Here is a 20,702-nt window from a genome sequence, read left to right as displayed (position 1 = left end):
TTGGGCGATGGTTTTGGGTGGAATGGGGTGAAGAAGGAGATTAATAGTTTTTCCTTTTATATTAATTTTGTTTTAGTTATTTATTTTAATTATTTTATTATAGGTTTAAATATCAAGATTACCTTTTTACCCTTTTACATTGGTCAAAATTCAATTTTATTGGTCAATAAACAGTCAAATAGATTATTTCCATCAATTTGGACCCCATGTGCATATTTTTTAAAGGTTTGGAATTTGGATGGCATAAAGTGAAAATTAAGATAAAATCTGCAAAAAATGTGAAAGGTTTGAACCCTGCTGCAATTTTCCCTAATTCAATATGAAATCTATGCTCAAACAGGCCTATTGACAGTGGTTGTGGCGATCATTGGACTTGTTCACCCAGCATTAATGATTCAATATTCAATCACTACAAATTTTCTACAATGTAATAAACAAGAGAGAGAAATTATTATAATATTGTTCTAAATCTGTCAAGTAAAAGAAAATGATGCAAATCTAGATCGATTCGAAAATTTTAATTTAGGAAGTCACTTGTGGTTGCTACTTGGTAGAGGGTCGCGAAGAAAATGTTGTTAGAGCTTTAATTTTTTTTTTTTTTTGATAACCCAGGTGTCCCAGCTTAGCCAGACTAAATCCTCGACCTCTAGCCCACGGCCCCTCAGTGACTAGTGGAGGTAAATCGCAGGTTGTGCCCTTGTTGGTTCCCACATGGCTTTTACTCCTTCCCCAAAGGGACCCTCCTCCATGGTTATTACATCATCAAGCTGCTCCAACCCTTCCTCTGGTTATTACATCACTTGGCTGCTTCAACCAGGAATCGAACTCCCCACACTTGGTTCCAGAGCCCCCCAATGTGATTGTTCCGCCAACTTGGATGTGCCCTGGGGGGCTTGTTAGAGCTTTAATTGCTTGGGTTTGTGGTGGTTATTCTTCGCTTTTCTCTCTCTCTCTCTCTCTAGGGGACTCGCAGTCGCTACCATTCGAGTGCCCACTAAGTAAATTCTCGAGCTAACGCAATAACCTGCAAACCATGTCAGCCATGTAAATCGCACTAGGCAAACTCTGTGCGACAGGCTCGATTGAGAAAGTGTTAGTAGGGTTCGAACTCGTGACCTAAGGTCTCCGCACTCACTTACTCCACCAACTCGACCACCCCATGTGGGGCATTGTGGTGGTTATTCTTGATATGGTTTGAGGGTGCAAATCTGATAATTAGGTTTAGGTTTTGTCGGATTGAAATGTTAGTAATTTTTCAAAAAGTATTAATTAGGTGTAAATGAAAATAAAAAATAAAAATAAAATGCAGATAAACTATTTTTCAGTTTTTTATTATTTTTTAAGCAATGAGCACAATTTCACTATAATTTTCTTTATATGCACTAAAAAGAAAAAAAAAATAGTTTCCATGAAGTTGACATTGCGGGTTTACAATAATAAGCTGTTAAGGGATGAAATTAATTTTACAACTCAAAAAAAATAAAAAAATAATAATAATAATAAAACCGTACTCGAAAACACGGAATGGTCCAAATGCTTCTTTTATTTATTCAAAAATCTCTAAGTCTAGACAAAGTTGGGTATATATCTATTATTTAACACCATGGCAACATAAGTACACTTCAAAAATAAAGCGAGAATTTAGGTAAACAAAATACCTTGGGCAAATGTATATTTAACATTTAGCTCACGTTGACAAAACTTTTTCAAAATCATAAATTGGTAAATTTCATGATTTATCTGTTGAAAGATGAATAAAAGTTGTGAGTCTAATAATTCAAATTAACTTTGATCAGTTTATAGCACCCGTTTGGCCTCCATTGATTTCTATTGTATTTATCTTTATTATATTTTCAACCACACAGTCTTCCATAAAATAATATTACATATAAATCTAAAATTTTTCCTTCTTTTTCAACCACTCATTTTCAAAAAGATAAAAATAAAAATTATTCCACTCATTTTCATTTTAAAAAAAGGGGGCCAAATGGGGTCATAATTTCAAAAGAGTTTTGTTAAATAAGGGTAAAATTAATAAGTTTTTCAATTTATTCAATTAAATTGGACACACTACGTCAAAAATCCAGGACCTTCCTTACAGCAAAACTAGGATAAATCAGTGTTCTGAAAAAATCGTCTAAGCGGAATCTAGGTGATACCTAGGCTCAAAGCTCGAGCAAAACACCTCACTTCGCGTCTAGACAATTGGATTTTTCTTTTAATTATTTCGTCTTCCATAGACGCGCTTTATTATTATTATTATTTTATTTTTTAAAAGTCTTTCATTTGATTTTAGCTTATTATTATTTTTAAAAAAATCATTTGACTTTAATTTTAATTTTTTAAAAGATTTTATCTTTAAAAAAGTTAAAAATGATTTTATTTAAATAGTTAAATAAAATTCTAAGTTTTGTTAATATTTACATTATGTAATTATGATCTTGAGACTTATCTTATTACAAACTCCAAAGGCATGTTGAAACTCCTATAAATCTAGTGTTTGTTGTGTCCCATTATTTGTGAGTAATATATTATGGAATAGTGATTGATGTTGAAATGTGTGGTTAAAGAATAATGAAGGGTTTTTTATTTACGTGTAATATTATTTTAATAAATAATGTGTGATCGAAAATGATTACTGTAGAAAAAATAATATGGAAGAATGGAGCACAAACAAAGCCCTGTGAAGTAGGACTTGTCTAGGAAAAAAATTGAAACTATAAAAAATATTTTAATTTTTGTATTTTGAAATTTTGAAAATTATATAATTGAATAATGGTAAGAGTTATTGAATAAATATTATATTTTATAACTTTAGATGTCCAATATATATTATTTTAATGATTAAATAATTTTCAAAATGATTAAAAATTTAAAATAATATTATAAATAAAAAAAATTACTCCTAAGCGAGGCTTAGGCTTGCTTAAGTTTCCAAAGTTTGAAGTTTCGGCTCACGTCTAATAACTCTTTACGCTTTTTAAAACATTGGGATAAACATATCGGAGAAGGAGATCCAATGTTTCTTATCTTCAACAAGACGTGATTTTATCTCAAATTATTTGTTAATATTGCTTGATTTGTTTTTATAGAATATAGAATAATATTATCTATTTCTGATGGTGTTTAATATCTGGTGGTAATAAAAATAATTTAAACTCGTTCAATTAATTAAAATATTCCATATGCTGAAGTCAAAATGAAATTCAGTCCATATTGATGAAAGACCTGTTTGACATGGAAAATGGAAAAAATAAATAAAATGATAATAATAATAATAATAATAATAATAATAATCATTTTCCATCATTTTCCCTTTTCTCTTTTCATTTGACCTTTTCCTTGAATTGGTGGAAAGGTCTGAAAATGACTTCCATTTTCCTCCTCCTCTTCTTTTATTTATTTATTTATTATTATTATTTTTTTTTGCAATGAAAATAAATTCTATCCACAATTGTAAAAAAATTCATCCCTTAAATTGACAATTTTCATGAAAAACAAAATTAAATGAACACTAAAAGATCCAAAATTTCAATATTTTTCAAGTAAAAAATCATACCAATCAAACTTATTTAATTGATAATTCATAATAAAATAAGTTTTAGACAATTCAATTTCTTGAAATTCGTTTTCTTTTCACCTAAATTTCATTCTTACAATCAAATCGAGCCTTAAAAGAAAACTTTAGATGGAATATTTATATTATGTTGAACATTTATTGAAATGTGGAATGTCTGTGACGTGTACGTATAGGAGGATATAGATTTTTAATGTATTTTCATTCATTATTGGACCACGTGCATCTGCTGTCGCTTCCCACCATCTGTTCTACTATATATAAATATACACATGTCTGCCACTTTAACATTAAAATAAGACAGCGAATGCAACTTGTTACCAAGAATTTTCCATTTCTCCCATCTTCCTCAAGAGAATATGAAAACGATAAGGGCGTGTTTGGGTTAGCTTAATAAGTGAAAAGAAACATGAATATAAGATAATGTCTCGGCCATTTGCTATGGAGTGTGACCGGGTAGAAAGCATGTTTGTTTGATTTTGATTATTTAATAATCACTTTTCTCCAATACTCATTTTAATCACATATTTTTTCAAAAAGTAATCTACTTTGCAAGAAAAAATATCCAAAAGTTGCACTATAAAATGAGTTGGAGGGAAATGATTCAATAAAAAGCTGACTCTATTTTTATGCCCCATTTGGTTTTAATCTATGTCAAAGTCAACAATTTATTTCAACTACGTAGTTTTTGGATTCTATAACTTTTCAACCACATATTTCATTAACTTCTATCAAAATCTACTAAAAATTCGATTTTAACTTCTATATAAACATTGATTTACATATAACAAGATTGTTTAAAAAATGGGTATTTTTCATAATTTTTTCATACTTTTTTACCACCATTTATCAAAAAAGAAAAATACCTTTCAAAATCATTATCAAACGAGAGAATGGAGGCCCCCTGCAATTATGCATCTTTAATATTCTTAACTACCTCTTGCAGGCAGGGAAGAAGGTGGACCTGTGCATTTTCTTGTTCAACATGGGCCTTTGGGAAGATAAAAGAGTGGATTGATTAATTTCCACAGGCACACAAACACATCACAGATCGATGGCATCTGATGAAGATACAGCAAGTGAAAAGCCTCATGCTGTGTGTATCCCATTCCCAGCACAGGGCCATATAAACCCTATGCTAAAGCTGGCCATTCTCCTGCACCACAAAGGCTTTAAGATCACTTTTGTCAACACAGAACACAACCACAGACGCTTAATCAAATCCAAAAGCCTCCACTTTTTTAATAGTCCACTTCCAGATTTCGATTTTAGGACAATCCCAGATGGCCTTCCTCCTATTGATGATAGTGCAATGCATCAAATTCCGTCTCTCTGTGATTCTACTCAGAAAAATTGCTTAGCCCCTTTTCGCCTCCTACTTGCACAACTCAACGTTACTGCTTCACCAAATTCAAAGGTTACTTGCATTGTTTCTGATGCTATCATGACTTTTGCACTTGAAGCTGCCCAAGAAATTGGTGTGCCTTGCGCGCTACTAAGGACTACCAGTGCAGCCAACCTATTGTGTTATCTACAAATACCTTCTCTTATTGAAAAGGGAATATGCCCTCTCAAAGGTATCATTTTTTTATTTTTTATTTTTTGTATATGCTCATATAATTGAATTTGCAGTAAACTCTTTTACTAGAGTGAAATTTCTATATATGATTAATTAGCTTGCTATGCACTACATATAAAATTTCTTTCTTTCACTTTGAGAGAGCAAAGGACCAATTGTTGAGTTTTAATTTGTCATGTAGGCTTAAACGTGTAATTAATTGTATATGAAAGCTATCTTAAAACTAAGTCCATTTAAAGTGATCTAATAAAGAATTAAAATTATTGAGCTTTGGACATTTAAATAAAGTGTGTACCTAAATATTTGTAGAGATGGGATCTATTAGGATTGTATTCCATGATGTGCCGAAATACATATGGAAACAACAAATATGGTTATGGTTCAAAATTCATATGTGATTCTTATTCTATGTATCATCCCATTAATATAAGAATATTAAGAGAGAACATATTGAAGATGAAGATGTTGGGAATCTACTTATACATGCACAGCGAAATTTAAAATAATTTTCGATTTCTACCAAGAATCGCCTTTGTGTTTAGATAGAAATTGTGATAAGATTGTACATTTTCCAGATCTGCAATCTTTTTGCTTTTCTTTTCATTCTATCAACCTTGATTTGCCACCACAGCTGTCCAATTGTCCAGCCTCCAACGGTGATCCACACAGAGAATATGATTGCAGCCTCTATGGTTTTCTCTTGTGCCAGCAAGAATAATGAAAACCTGATGGACCTCAAACCCTAGTTATGTATTTATATAAACCCAAACAGGCTCGGCTCGGTCCGGTCCAATAATTAATTAATCCAATTAATTAAACCCGGTCCGTGAATTAATTAATCCAATTAATTAATTCGAAAATATAAATAACAAATCCAATTAATTAATTTATCCAACGATTGTTAAATTAACCAATTTGCAATCTTCCAATTCTCTTTTGTGTGTGACCCATTAGGTTCCCGACCACAATGCCTAACGACGTGAAATATTATTTTGATCTAATCAAAATTGATAAATTAAAACACCCTTTTAATTTATCGTCAATTCACATTCGCTGTTCCTGATTGACATCTAGCAATGTGTCAGGGCAATATATGTGACGGGAAATGTCACGTGGTATGACAAAATCAAATTCGTTCGTTTATCGTGAAACTATAATCCCTTCGTCAATATGATCCGATCAATTACGAGATATGGAGTTGTGTCAATCTCGATCATCGATCATATCTTTCACTCCACTATTAAGTCAATATAAATCGAAAACTCCTTTTCGACTTATGAGTACACCTTGGCCAAGGATTTTATCATTGACTTAATTGAATGAAACGCAGATCATAATCTCCTACTATTTAAGAGTGACGAATTTTTTATTGATCAATCACAACCTTCATACGATTCTTGACGTACCCGAACGATGTCGTATTAGCGGCCCTTTTCAGAGCAACATCCAACACCGCCAAAGTATGACCGTCCTCATATAAGGTACCATGACGACCTCAAGTCAAAGGATCAATTCCACTACCGAACGTTTGAGATTAACCACTGACACTCAGATAGTTATCCATGTGGAATCTCTCGACGGGTCTCCAATGTTCTGTTCTATAACAAAACATTCACGTGCTCATTTAAGTGTCACCACACTTTAACTTGTGAGATCAGTTACTTACTTCACAAGTAAGAAATGCCACACGTGATGGTCTATTCGTAATAACGATATCCGTATCTCATTATTACTTACGACCACGGATGATTTAAGATTCAATCAGATGTAATTTGTATCTCACAATCACAACTCCTTGTGATTAACAAATTACGAAGATTTGAATCTACGGACTCTATTATTTATTTAATTGTCTATTAATTAAATAATAGATCTGCCATTTAATTGCATTAATTATATATAAAAGTATTTATGTCCAAAGTTGATTGGACTTAGGGCATAATACTTACAAAAGATCCAAAGCCCATGATCAAGAACAATCAATCAAGAAGAAAGAATTGAAGTAATCAAGATTATCGAGCAAGAAGCCGAAATCAAGAAACAAAGAATAAAGATTAATAAGCCAAAATTAAGAGATTGCAATTGATCTTCAGTATTCAAGATCTGGTATTAAATTATCATTCCTAATGAATCTAGGTATATCTCGTACTTTATAATTTTCTTTGGTGATTTAACTGGAGCATCTTGACAATAAAATAATTAGGTTTTCAAGTTCTTGAGATTTAAAGTTTTGATAAAATCTATCACCAGTGCCATGTTTTTTCTCACAATTTAACTTTTTTCTACAGATGAAAAGTATTTGACGAGTGGCTATCTAAACAGTACTGTTATAGACTGGGTTCCTGGCTTGATACATCTTTCTCTTGGAGATTTTCCTACCTTCGTTCGCACAACAGATGCCAATGATCTGATGTTAAACTTCATTATCAACGAATCAAAACGAGCTCTAAAAGCAGCAGCCATTATTATCAACACATATGATGCACTTGAAAACAATGTTCTGAATGCACTGTCCTCTCTTTGCCCCCCACTCTACCCCGTAGGCCCTCTTCAGCTACTCACTCATGGCAGAAAAGTTGAACCCCTTGGTTCCAGCTTGTGGAAAGAAGAGCCCGAGTGCCTAGACTGGTTGAGCACCAAGGATCCAGAATCAGTACTTTACGTGAACTTTGGCAGCGTAGCATCCATAACCAGCCACCAATTGATTGAACTTGCATGTGGACTTCGTAATAGTGGAAAGAATTTTCTATGGATAGTAAGAGAAGACCTAGTAATGGGGGAGTCCTCAGCGTTGCCACCGCAGTTCAAGGAGGAGACGAAAGGAAGATGTTTCATTGCAGGCTGGTGCGATCAGGAACAAGTCCTGAAACATCCTTCTGTGGGCGGATTTTTGAGTCACTGTGGATGGAACTCGATCGGAGATAGCCTGTCGAGTGGGGTGCCCATAATTTGTTGGCCGTTCTTTGGAGATCAGTTTCTTAATAGTAGATATGCATGCAGTGTCTGGGGTACTGGAATGGAGATTGGTAATGATGTGAATAGAGATGAAGTGGAGCGTGTTGTGAGAGAATTAATGGATGGAGATAAGGGTAAAGAGATGAAGAAAAGAGCTAAAGAGTGGAAGGAGAAATCAGAGGAAGCCTGTGGATCAGAGGAAGCCTGTGGTTCAGCGTGGATGAATTTGGACAAATTAATCCACAACGTTTTACTGGTCAAAGGAAATAACTGCTTAATTTAAATCCAGTACTAAGTAGTATGCTGTACAACAGTCCTTAATGAATTTAATCTCAAGTTGGCTTATGTGAGCACCACTTGAAAGAATAATGAATGTTTAACGCCAACCTCCAATTAAATGGTCATTAAATCTTTAGGCTTAATATCTATGATTTAACGGGACGATTATAGTGCTGCTACTTAAATGTATTGGTGCTAGATAAGATATGTTGTCCCAGCTTACCGTTCTATTGATCATGGAAGAAGGTGCAATTTGTTATCCAGTATTTCTTATCTGGCGTCTCAAGTTCCATTTCGCTATCCAATTGACAACAGTATCAGGTCAAGTTCGAGTTCGTTACTATCCATAAAATTTTTAATAAAATTGTGATCCGACAATACAAATTTTCTTTCCGATCTCTAGCACAATAGGAAAATAAAATATCTAACCAGATGAAATATATCAATATATTCTTAATTCACAACAAAATGTGAGTAAAAGCCCTCCATGCAAGTAAAATATTGTAAAAAAAAATATCCATCCGCCCCCTATTGCGTGTGTTTTTGAGGGGTAGAACCCCTCTCTTGTACATACAGCACAACCTATACATTATATATGTCATGCCTGTAACACCCTCCAAAAATTATTGTAATCCCTTTTAATAGTTGTGAGAACTGGTGTATCTCGCTTTGGCTTCTGACATGAAATCTTCCTTTCTTTTATCACCCCAAACTTCCTGTTCAGAAGTCATTGGTTACATTTTCAATATGTTTGAATATTACGTGAAATCTATAATTCGTGACTGTTATAGGAAATCAAATCATAAAGATCCAATCAAAGATCTATTGCCTATGTTCAAAAATGTTGCTCAAATTTTCAAGCAAAAGGACATGGAGATCCATCAATATAGTCATTCGCAAGGGAAAAGGAGAACAAATAAATCCCTAAAATAACCGACATCGAGTGCCACCATCAACTAGTTCAATTAGACCACAAGTCCAATGTCCACATCAAAATTCAAAAATAGCCTTCTAATCAGCAACTAAACTACAATTTAAGGTTTAGGTTGTCTTGAAAAATAGATATACGGCATCAAAAATGTGCTGATGTCTTAGCAAGTTGCTTAGCATCTGCTTTTGCTGCTCTTGATCTGGAATGCTCCTTAGCAACCGTAGCTATGAATTCTTCATTCTTTTCTTCAAGATTGATTTGCTCAGTACCAACTTGTGTGTCAGACGATGGTCCACCTTCATTACCATCAACAAAGAGGGACAGAAGTTGCTGGCCCGTCGTCCATAACAATTTTTTGTGGTTGCTGTTCGACGTCGAGTGTAGGCATGAATTGAAAAATTTTGAAACTCTTCTGTGGTTGGCTTGAATCATCTGGCACCAATTTTTAGTACAAACATACAAACATGAAGGATTTATTATATCACTTGCAGACATTAAATGGTAAATCAATGTTGTCTTTTGAGTGAATGCTTCAATCAGTAGACTTTGTCAAACAATTCTCAATACACCCACACTATGACATAGCAATACTAAAAGGAAGGAGTCCCCCGGGGTATATCCTAGTGGTGCAAAGAATAATGGTGAGGTATACTCAACCTTGCTGGCAGCCGCAGTGTGAGGGTTCGATTCCTGAAACATGAATTGAAACTCTTTGTGGGCACTAGTGTACATGCAGCTCTTATTTCCTGGCCTGCTGGGGCACATCCCACGATTAACCTCTCTCAAAATGCTCCAGGAGCGGACGGTGGGGGACCCTTAAGGTTGGGGTTCAACCTTTAATACTAAAAGGAAAGAATAAATAGCTTTGAATTTACCTCGATATTGTCCTTCACTTGCGATTATTCACAAATCCAAGCTTCACGGTCGGCTTAGCCTTTGGTGTGATAGAATTTTGATTTGGGGTTAGGGTTCTCAACAATTTTGAATTTAGAATACGAAATTTTGTCTGGAGAGAGACATAATGGCCGAATGCGGTTTGAAGGATTTCTCACGCTTTCAATTGAAAATTTAGCTAAGGCATATTTGGGTGTTTTAGGGAAGAAACTTCAACAGGGCGGTCACACCGAACCACCTTGGCGAGTGGCTCTCCACACACCCACCCGCTGAGGTGTGTGGGTCATGCGCCAAGGTGGCGTCTTGGCATTGGATTGGTGCACTATGTGGATGGTGCCATGGTGCGCCTGCGCCCACCGAAGATTCTCTCGTGTTTTAAATATAATAAGTTGTCATTTAATTTTTGACTTGGTAATATTTAACTACCAGATTACAATCCATTAACCACGTAGGCAGGGGTTATAAACGGATTTTGCATGGTGTAATGGAGTGCGACAACATAGTTCTGAGTCATGACGTGCAAATGTAAGTTCGGTGAGAAACGTTAACTTACCTAAAGTTTGGTGTGTTTTCAAATAATTAACTCACTGATTTTTAATATGGATAATTGCAGCAGAAGCCCCAAATATTTTAAACACTAGCAGACTTTTTTCTAACATTTCATTTGTTACAGCCGTCACCCTAAACCTTTTCAAATGTTGCATTTGAGGTCCTTTTGGATGATTTCTGTCTAAAGTGTCATTAGTTAACCATAAAAATAAATTTTGACCATCTTTTAATCAATTTTAAAAGGGCAAAATGGTAACTTTCTATTTACCACATTAAACAATTAAAAAAATAAAAATGAAATAAAAAAGGAAAATTGTTGAAACCCGACACCTCCCATCTTCTTCTTCCTCATTACACCCCAAACCCCCACCCCACCTTACGCCACCCTCTCCCACCAAATACCACCAAACCCACAACAAATTGTTGCAAAATCTTCTGCTGCTAGTACCTTAATATTAACAAGATTCAAAACCCATTTAAAAAAAAAAATCAAAATTAACATTTGGTATTGAATTTCCCACAGCCATTGAAACTTGCAGCTTCAGTTTTGGCCGTGGTTGTTGCTTGTCTAGCTAGTCTAGATTCGACATTTTGTTGGGTTCTAAGGACACTGTAAAGTAACGGGTTACTGAATGGTTTTCTCTACTAATGTGAAAAGTGTGAAACTCCATTATCGGCAAATGACCATCGCTAATTCAAACATAGCAAATCATTGGCCTAGAATATTCATTTCTTATCTTTATACAAGGGCAAACAGGATGAATATGCCCTTAACTGCAAATTTTGGCTCAGTGAAGAAGAAGCTAAAATTGAATACCAAAATAACAGTTTCGGTGAATACGAAAAATGGAGGCAAGGGTTAAATTGGTGATTGTGGTGTGGGATAGGTGGAGGAGACGATGGATTTTAGGATGTTGCGATGGTAGTGATGGCTCGTTGGAGGTGGTGACGACAATGGCATGGATTCAATCTGGTATTTGGTGGGAGTGGGGGTAATGGGAGTGTAGTAAGGAAGAAGAAGATCCATTTTTCCTTTTTTTTAATGTTTTTTAATTGTTTAATGTGGTAAATAGGAAGTTACCATTTTGCCTTTTTAAAATTGATTAAAAGGTGGTCAAATTTCATTTTTATGGCCAACTATCGGCATTTTAGACGGAAACCATCCAAAAGGGCTTTAGATGCAACGTTTGAAAAGGTTTAGGGTGACGATTGCAACAAATGAAATGTTAGAGGAAAGTCTGTCAGTGTTTAAAAGGTTTTGGACTTCTGCTGCAATTATCCCTTTTCAATAAGTCAAAACACGTACATAGAAACCAGTGACTTTGATTGATATTGGGTCTACTTTTTTCAAAAATAGGGACCAAAACTTAAAAAATGCCTGAATTCCAATTTTAAATTTCAAAATCTGTTTGGTTGTATCTTCTTCTTCAACTTGGCTTCGCCTCCACGTTGCCTCCGATTCAAGCTTCTTCTCACTGGCTGGCCGCTTCCGGCGACAACTCTAAATTCTGGCGAAGCTAGCGTGATCTTCTCGAGCGATCGAGCCAATTAGCTAGGTGCTGGCTCCGCCATTGAGTAGGTGGTGAGCCTCTGCCATAGCCACTACTATATAATTTTAAAGATAATTTATCTATCTTAATTTATTTCTTCTCAATTTTCTAAAGGTATTTGTTAGGCGGAAATAGAGTTGATGAAATGTAAAAAATGGGGTGGACAGAGATGGATGAAATGAGGTTAACGCCACGGGCGGACCCACATGGGGTCATGTGGGGTCAAATGACCCCACAAAATTTGACCTTTTTTTTTTTTTGCAATCTACTTTGAAGTACTCGTCGGGATGTCAAATGAAGTCAAAATATTGCATTCTTAATACCATTTCGAAGTGCTCATGGCTTAGTTTTTCACTCATTAATGACATGTGAAGTGGTCAATTATAGCAAAAGTTATGACATGTTAAAGTAGGCCGTTTGAAACTAATATTTTGAGAGTTTCGATAATATCCTAACTCTAAAAATTCGTTTGCAATCATGTGCTATCTGAATCCACAAATCATCTATACCATATAAAAGTTTGTTTCGAAAACTACATCGTTTTCATATCGAATGGTTCAAACGGATATCGAAAATAGTTAAATATGTATCAAACGTACGCTTTAAAAAAGACGTCTAACTCGTTTTTTCTTTTAAAAAATTCAATTAATTATTATTTTTGCACAATAAATTTTTCAATATAATTTATATCGTTTCATTTGGAAGTCTTACATGAAATATGACGTAAATTTTTTAGGATTGTTACGGATTAAATACAATTTGAATTACTTTCGAATTATATATGTTTGCTTTAGATTTGAATTTCATTTACTTCCTTAACTAAACTTGAATTTTATTTCAATTCATTTAATTTCTATATTCAATTTAATTTATTCAATGTTAGCTCAGCATTTACCAACGAAATGATAAACAAAACTATACAAGTAGCAAAATTTATTTAATAATGTTAATAATGATGTAATTATACGACGTTTTCAAAGTGTTAAAATACATATTAACTTATTTTTATTGATATTATATTGTTTATTAAAAAAAATTATTTTTAAAATTTTGACCCCACAATGCTAGACGTCTGGGTCCGCCCCTGGTTAACGCTGACCAGTCAAGGTTGATGAGGTTTACTCCATGGCTGGGTTGAGATTGTAGTTGGATGGTTGAGTGAATCCAGGAATATGAACATTTCTAACCAACTGACAGATTTTTTTAGGGTTGGCAATGGGTTTGGGGTCGGTTCGATCAAAATCATCACCGAACTATCAATTTTTTTACCATACCATAACTGCACTATAACCATGTAAGTCGGTTTCGGTTCAGGGGCGATTAATAACCATTGAAATAAATTATTTTTCATAAGTTCAGTCGTCAAATTGAAGAATACAATTTATGAAAAAAAGTCACACGTGATGGTTACTAACTGATAGTCAAGTAAATTATATTGGAGCACTTCAAACAATTTGGCGTTGTTGATCACTTACCGGATCAAAATTGTACAAAGAGCCAATAGAGGGTAAATTTGTAAGAAGGCGGCGACTTATAGTATCAAAGGTGATATCTAGGTTACTAATGACAAAATAAAGAAAGGCAAATACTATGTATATTTAATTTCAAGTCAATCCAGATGCCTAAAACTAATCAAATGATCAAATTTACCATAAGAGAATAAGTTTTTTGGAATTGAAATTGTTGATTGAGTTCACTTCAAGAGTGAGTGAGTTGATAACCATCATGTGTGACTGCAAAGGAAGAAAAAAATGCCTCTGTGGGGTTTGCAAAATTAAATCTTTTTTATACACGTTTTGCATTGGATTATTATTTAGATGAAAAAAGTAAATTTAACGGGTAATTAGTTCAATTTTGGGCGATGACGTAAATACCATATCCGCACAGTTCTGAACGGATTCATTAAAATCAAATACCATATCCACCACATTGCATCATCGATTCGATTTTTTTCGCCTCGTTCGGTTCTGTTAACCGCGGGTTTTGATTTTGACGGTTCAAATTGTTATCCCTAGATTCTTTGGACAAAAATAGTTCAAAAGTCCTTCCACTTTTCAATTTTGAAAGGTTTGGGATCCCACTACACATTTTTGAAAAGATTTAGAACCTCCCATGCAAATTTCTCTCTTTAATTAATTAAACATTAAAATACCACTTTTCCCTTTTATAATTGGTCAACTTATAGTCAAACATCAACTTTTGGTCAAATTACAGATTTTTGGATGGAAAATGTTCAGATGTCTATAATTTTGAAAAATTTGAGAACTTTGCTGCTATGGTTAAAGGCCCTATTTGATTGAAATTATTTCATAAAATAGGTTCTGTAATAGATAATTGTTGGAGAATGTATAGTTAAAAAATAGAAATAAATATTAGATTTACGTGTAAAATATTTTATTTTGAAAATATGTGATTGAAAATGGATTTGCGAAAAAATGAGCATCAAACAAGGTTAAAAGTTTGGATGTAATCTGCATATTTTTGAAAGGTTTGAGACCTTCATTGCAATTACCCCAAAAATAGAAGAAACAATTGGCTTTCTACAACTTTTGTTATCAAAACAAAGTTATTGTCCGTATGTGCTTTGAAATTTCAACTAAAAGGAAATATGAAAAGAGCGCTTACATTACATTACAGCGAAGACATTTACGTCCTTTCTCCATCATTATTCATTCTATTTTGCTGCATTTCCTTTCCATTTACCCACTGCCCCGCCCGTCTTCTTCCCTTTCTCCGCATAAATATATACACTTAAGGCGTGGGTAAAGTTTTTGATCCTAGTTTTCGACTTTTTCCATCTCCTCAATTCAACAATTCTTCAACTCTTTCTTTTCCAGGGTACGCATCTTTGACTGAATGCTGTTTTCATTGACTTCCGATCTAAATGCCCTCTGAATCTTGTAGATCGCTAATTATATTTAGAATTCTTACGAGTTTCGTTGGTAATATGATTACATTTTGCTACTTGTTTTGAATGTGATATTTTCTTTCTTTTTGGGTTTAATTGAAAATTTGAAAGATCAGATCTGTAGCCATTTCTCGTTTTAAATGCAGAAAGCAATGTCTTTTATTGGGACACAACAGAAATGCAAGGCCTGTGAGAAGACAGTTTATCCGGTTGAGCTTCTGTCTGCGGATGGAGTTAGTTATCACAAGTCTTGCTTTAAATGCTCTCACTGCAAAGGAACCCTCAAGGTATAATACATCTTCAATCACGTGTTAAATTTTAACTCATTCTTCTGTGGGTTTAGGAGAGAAAGCTTTATTTTTGGGCACATTTTCTTTAGATTTTAGATATTTAGTTAATACGATTGTTCATAGATTTAATCATATATTTTTTTTCTCAAGTATGAAATTTTATATGACAAAAGAAGACGTGAAATTGGGCAGCTGATGACTCGCAACTCTGCTTTACCATATCAATTTGGATTACTCTTTTATGAGATATAGACTACTGCAGCCATTTAGTAAAAATCGCTATGGCAGAATAACGTTCCATAGAAAAGATGATCGTATTTTTTTATATGTGCCAGTAATGTCTATTTATGTTCTTTGCCTCTTCTTATGATTTTTTTCTCAGCTTGGAAATTACTCATCCATGGAAGGTATATTGTACTGCAAGCCTCACTTTGAGCAGCTCTTCAAGGAGACAGGCAATTTCAGCAAGAACTTTCAGTCACGTATACCTTTTCCATCTTGACGCATTTATCGCTCTAATTAGCCTTTCTCTTTTAGTTTTTTAATTTAATATGCATTATGTTTTGACAGCTGCAAAGTCAGCTGAGAAGTTGACCCCAGAACTGGTAATTTTTTCCCACCTGTGTAGTTAGCAGACGTATAATTTCTCAGTATAGTGTTGTCTCTGATTCTTTTTCTGTCTGTTTTTCTATTCTTTTTTTTTTTTGTGTGTGTGTGTGTGTGTGTCTGTGTGGATATACAGACAAGATCACCAAGCAAAGCTGCTGGCATGTTTTCTGGGACACAAGATAAATGTGCTACTTGTGGGAAAACAGCGTACCCTTTAGAGAAGGTATAATAAGATTTCTTTAAACGGCATCTTGTTGCAACATTTTATTCGAACACTTAATGGCAATCTCTTTATTGATTAAATTGCCTTTTTTGAGGAACTGTATTGTATCAATTGGATAAAAATGACTTCATTCTATGCTTAATGGGTGCAATCAACTTTCCAGTGCTGTTTGAACACACTAAGATGTCCCTAAAGGCCTGTATTGCTCAATTAATGACGGAAAAGACAAAAAGGGAAGACATAATTAATGTTATAATATGACTTGGTGCTAGTAGGAACATGATTGCCACTCTAACATTTTGAAGATGCATAAACCAATGAACTAAGCTATATAGGCCCGAGCTAGGTTGAGCATGCATGGTTCCTCCCACATGATTTATTTGTACGAGTCTCCCACTATTCTGTCTTGATACAGATTTCTTAATGAATAATTGGGACACTAGGTAAAAAAAGGTCTTGGTGTTTATCCAATTTGCCTTGTTCTTCTTCTGTCAACCTTCAAGAACTTCTGGAGCTAGGTAAGTGAACACCATTATTCCCGCGTATGGAAAAGCTAGAGAAAGGAGAAGATGAAATTTGCCTGGAAAAAAAGAGAGTTTCCTCATATGAGATTATTTCGGGATCTTAAGTTGCCAAGAGCATGCGAAATGAACTGTTCTCTGAGCAAGTAAATTAAATAATTTCTCATAATTATAAGTCATGTTGACCTGAAAACTTTATAAGGTAGCTGGAAGGCTCCAAAAATCTTAAAAAGACTAATAGAAAAGTTCCTTGTCAATATGACAATGAAACCTGGATGCATTCTTTAATTTTAAACCATGGATGATCATGTCAATCCCTTTTCCATACAAATATCATTCTGTGTTTGCTGTTGGATGCTTAGATTTTCAAAATTCCAACGAACCCTTAAACATTGTTTCACTTTCTTCTCTTCACATCCAATTATCTGATCCCCGCTTTCTCTAGCTTTTTCAACTGCCATTAGATCAGGTCTCTCTCTCTTTTCTCAGTTGTCTTTGTCAAAAAGAGAAATTTCACGTTCTGATATCTTGTACATTTCATTTCCATCATTCAATTTTAATTTTATTGAAATGTTGACTTTTGAATACATAATTTGAGGCTATTTAGAGTCATATTTTAGTTTTCTGAACTTCTTCAAATAACTCTGCATTTAATTATGCATGAAAACAAAAATCAAATTCTTCATTTATAAATTATACAAAAACCTGCAGTTACAACAAGCATATGCCTTCAAACTCACCCTCCTGTATACTTTTCCATAAGAACAATCTTAATTCACAGTACTAGGTCTACACTAAGCATGTGTTTGGCAGTCATCTTCAACCTCAGAATTGGGGCGCTTGGCCGAATCACCACCTAAATTAATCTGCAATTTAATCTTTAAATTCTCATCATTTCTGTCATGGTTCAGAAGAAGTTTTCTAAGATGAGATTCCAGATTTTGCAGTCAAATTTGGCTGTAATAATCAACGAACCTTAATCATTTGGAGTGAGATTTCAAAATTTTCATTTCTTTTGTGTGGTTGCAAAGGATTTGAATAAATTTGATATTTCCTGTTATGCACTATGTAATGACAGATTAGACGAGTGACAGAAAAGGGTACCACAAATTCTATGGAATTATGCCTTTGTTTGTATTATTGCATCTCTAACCTTTGTGAATTTGAAGCAGTCGAAACTTGAATTGAACTTATGAGCCCCAAAATTTCAAACACAATTTTGCCATCCTCGAGCATATTGTAGCATGCAATTTATTTAAAATCCCTCCTTCAGTTAGACAAATTTGTCAGCAAGCAAGTATTGTTCATCAAGCTTAATTATCAACAAACCTTAATAATTTGGAGTGAGATTTAAAATTTTTCTTTTCTTATGTGTGGTTGCAAAGGATTTAAATAAATTGGACATTCCAGTGTATCTACTATGTAGTAGCAGATCAGACGAGTGGCAGATAAGGAAACCCGAACTCTTATGTGATTAAACCTTAGTCTGAATTCTTGCATTTCTCACCTTTGTGAATTCGAAGCAGTCAAAAGAACTCGATCTCCACCAGGCGTGATGAACTGCGATGAATTGAACACAACCTTCTGGCCATTGAGTGCATATCCTTTTCTTATTCTTATTTTTGTCTTGGTTCGCACTTTATGGCACTTCTAGTATAAAAATAAATAAATGAATAATAAAAAATCGAATCCCGCAAAGGATTGTTCATGGAACCACTATCAAGACTCCTTGTACCATATTTCCTAGTATCATCCTGATGTTCATTGATGTACCATCATTTGCTTAAGACCCAAAAATTCCCACACACAGAATTGAATAATTAAAGTTGGTTTATAGCATTATTAGATTGTGGTTAATAATACAATCATTCGGCGTGCTTGTCTAAACATTATTGTCAAAAATGTCAGTGTGAGTGTTTGGACGATGAAATAGCATCTTCCTTCCATGTTCTCTGGAAAGGTAGGACTCGAGCAAGAACTTATCCAACTTGTAAAATTTTGAAAGATTTCTTACGTTTTGCTTAATATGGATAAACAAGCACTCGGCAGATAGCATCCAGATTATATTGTGAGGTTTGATATCTGATAAGTATTTAGTTGCACTGTTCTATGATGTTCACATGTCTTCTGAGACCAACATGAGTATCATGAACTGTTGTATTTTGAGTTAAAATAAAGTATGTTTCATTTGAACTAAAGTGTTAATTATTTTAGACTGTTCTACATCAACTAAATGATACTTCCTAAAGCATGTTTTAAGAGATTGAATGCCTTATCTACTCGGTCAATTAGTTTTGAGAGGCATAATTTCACACTTATTTACACTTGTAAAACACTGAAATTGTCCTGTTGGATTTCTCTGTGGTAGAGAACTATCATTGAATTACTTTTCATTATTTTGAACTGGAGCATGTGTGCTGAACCACATTATATTTCCTGAGATTGAAATCAAGGTTTAAGACAGTCAATGCCTGTGACTTTTGAAGGGTTGAGTCAATTAATGTTTTAGTAATCACTAAAGTCTAGTTATGAACAGCTATCGGATCAGGTTTTCTGTAGTTATTTTCAATAGCCTAGAGGATGACATCTGCTTTCACATCAATGTCATCTATTAGACTATTACTATATCGATGGATGTGTATACTTGGAGAAAGTTTTGAGCTTGAATAATTGCAATAGCTTCCAATATCGACATTGAGGTAACTAGAATAGGTTTGGTTGGGTTTAGAGGATTTATTTTTCTGAAATCTCTCATAACGGGGTGGTTCTATGTGATTACATAATTCATTTCTCTTATTTCTTAAAACTTATGCAGGTGACAGTGGAAAACCGAAGCTATCATAAGTCTTGTTTCAGGTGTTCTCACGGCGGATGTTCTCTAACTCCATCAAATTATGCAGCCCTAGACGGCATTTTATACTGTAAACCTCATTTTTCCCAGCTCTTCAAAGAAAAAGGCAGCTATAACCATTTAGTCAAGTCTGCATCAATGAAACACCCGACGGCCGCTGTTCCAGATTCTTGAACTCCACTCTTTAACTCAGATATCTCTGTGCATGGTGGTGCTTGTTTGCGTGGGTGTGTTTTCCTTCCGATTCTCTTTGATCTCAATCCGTACACTCGAATGTACTCATTCTTTTACAGTGTCTTGTTTTCCCTGAGGGAGAGGTGTTGGTTGTTCAATTTATGAGATGATGTCTTATTTCCAGCGGTGAAATTCAGCCCATGCACTTGTGAATTTCATCATTATCATTGATTAGTGTGCATTCTCTGATACAATGATTTACATGTAAATCTAAATTTTTTCTATATTTTTGTCACACATTTTTCAAATATTTATTATTCCAAAACATTTCTCCCAAAAAAAGGGGTTCAAACAGAGGCATTGCTTGATCTTTATTCATAAAGTGCTGCCTTGAGTTAGTTATAGGGTTGGACATGGTCTGGTTTGATTCTAGCAAGAATCAAATTGGACCCGAAATTTTTGGATATTTAGCAAGTGAAATTGGTGGGTCCAAATTTAATTATGGAACCGTTCAGGTTCGGTTCGGTCCGGTTTCATTCAATTTTTGGCAACTGTATTATAATTAAATTTTCTAATATTTATAAAGTTATATTAGTTCAACTAATAGCATATTCAATCTTAACTCTTATAAAATAATATAGTCAAATTTTATGTGTCTTTTACGTCTTTATTTACTAAGTTCTTTATAGATTTGATTGTTAAAATCACAAGAGGAAGATGGCAAGCTCATAAGAATTAAGATAGGCATTATTGAGCTTTAATTTGTTTTCTTTGGAATGATAAAAATGATACTACAGTGGAATAGCAGATTT

General features: G+C 34.1%; 2 protein-coding genes across 4 annotated transcripts; both read left to right on the top strand.

Annotated features, from left to right (window-relative positions):
* The first annotated feature begins 4,466 nt into the window (after window positions 1-4,466).
* On the top strand, window positions 4,467-8,653 carry LOC111383634 (7-deoxyloganetin glucosyltransferase-like). The gene is made up of 2 exons (XM_023007751.1): window positions 4,467-5,154; window positions 7,445-8,653. Exons 1-2 carry the CDS (start codon window positions 4,632-4,634, stop codon window positions 8,392-8,394), a joined length of 1,473 nt encoding a protein of 490 aa, XP_022863519.1. The 5' UTR covers window positions 4,467-4,631; the 3' UTR covers window positions 8,395-8,653.
* A 6,268-nt stretch (window positions 8,654-14,921) lies between these two features.
* On the top strand, window positions 14,922-20,114 carry LOC111383633 (LIM domain-containing protein WLIM2b-like). Of its 3 annotated transcripts, none has more exons than XM_023007750.1 (6): window positions 14,922-15,256; window positions 15,369-15,509; window positions 15,895-15,994; window positions 16,083-16,117; window positions 16,255-16,344; window positions 19,681-20,114. In XM_023007750.1, the coding sequence occupies exons 2-6, from the start codon at window positions 15,375-15,377 to the stop codon at window positions 19,888-19,890; spliced, it is 570 nt and encodes a 189-aa protein (XP_022863518.1). In that variant the 5' UTR covers window positions 14,922-15,256; window positions 15,369-15,374; the 3' UTR covers window positions 19,891-20,114. The 3 variants fall into 3 exon arrangements, with proteins under 3 accessions (XP_022863518.1, XP_022863517.1, XP_022863516.1); XM_023007749.1 differs by having other exon boundaries at window positions 14,923-15,152; XM_023007748.1 differs by having other exon boundaries at window positions 15,159-15,252.
* Window positions 20,115-20,702: the final 588 nt, after the last annotated feature.

The sequence above is a fragment of the Olea europaea genome, unplaced genomic scaffold (assembly GCF_002742605.1).
Source record: "Olea europaea var. sylvestris unplaced genomic scaffold, O_europaea_v1 scaffold2729, whole genome shotgun sequence".
NCBI lineage: Eukaryota > Viridiplantae > Streptophyta > Magnoliopsida > Lamiales > Oleaceae > Olea > Olea europaea.
Note: the sequence above shows the minus strand (reverse complement) of the source record. Positions and strands in the feature narration are given on the sequence as shown.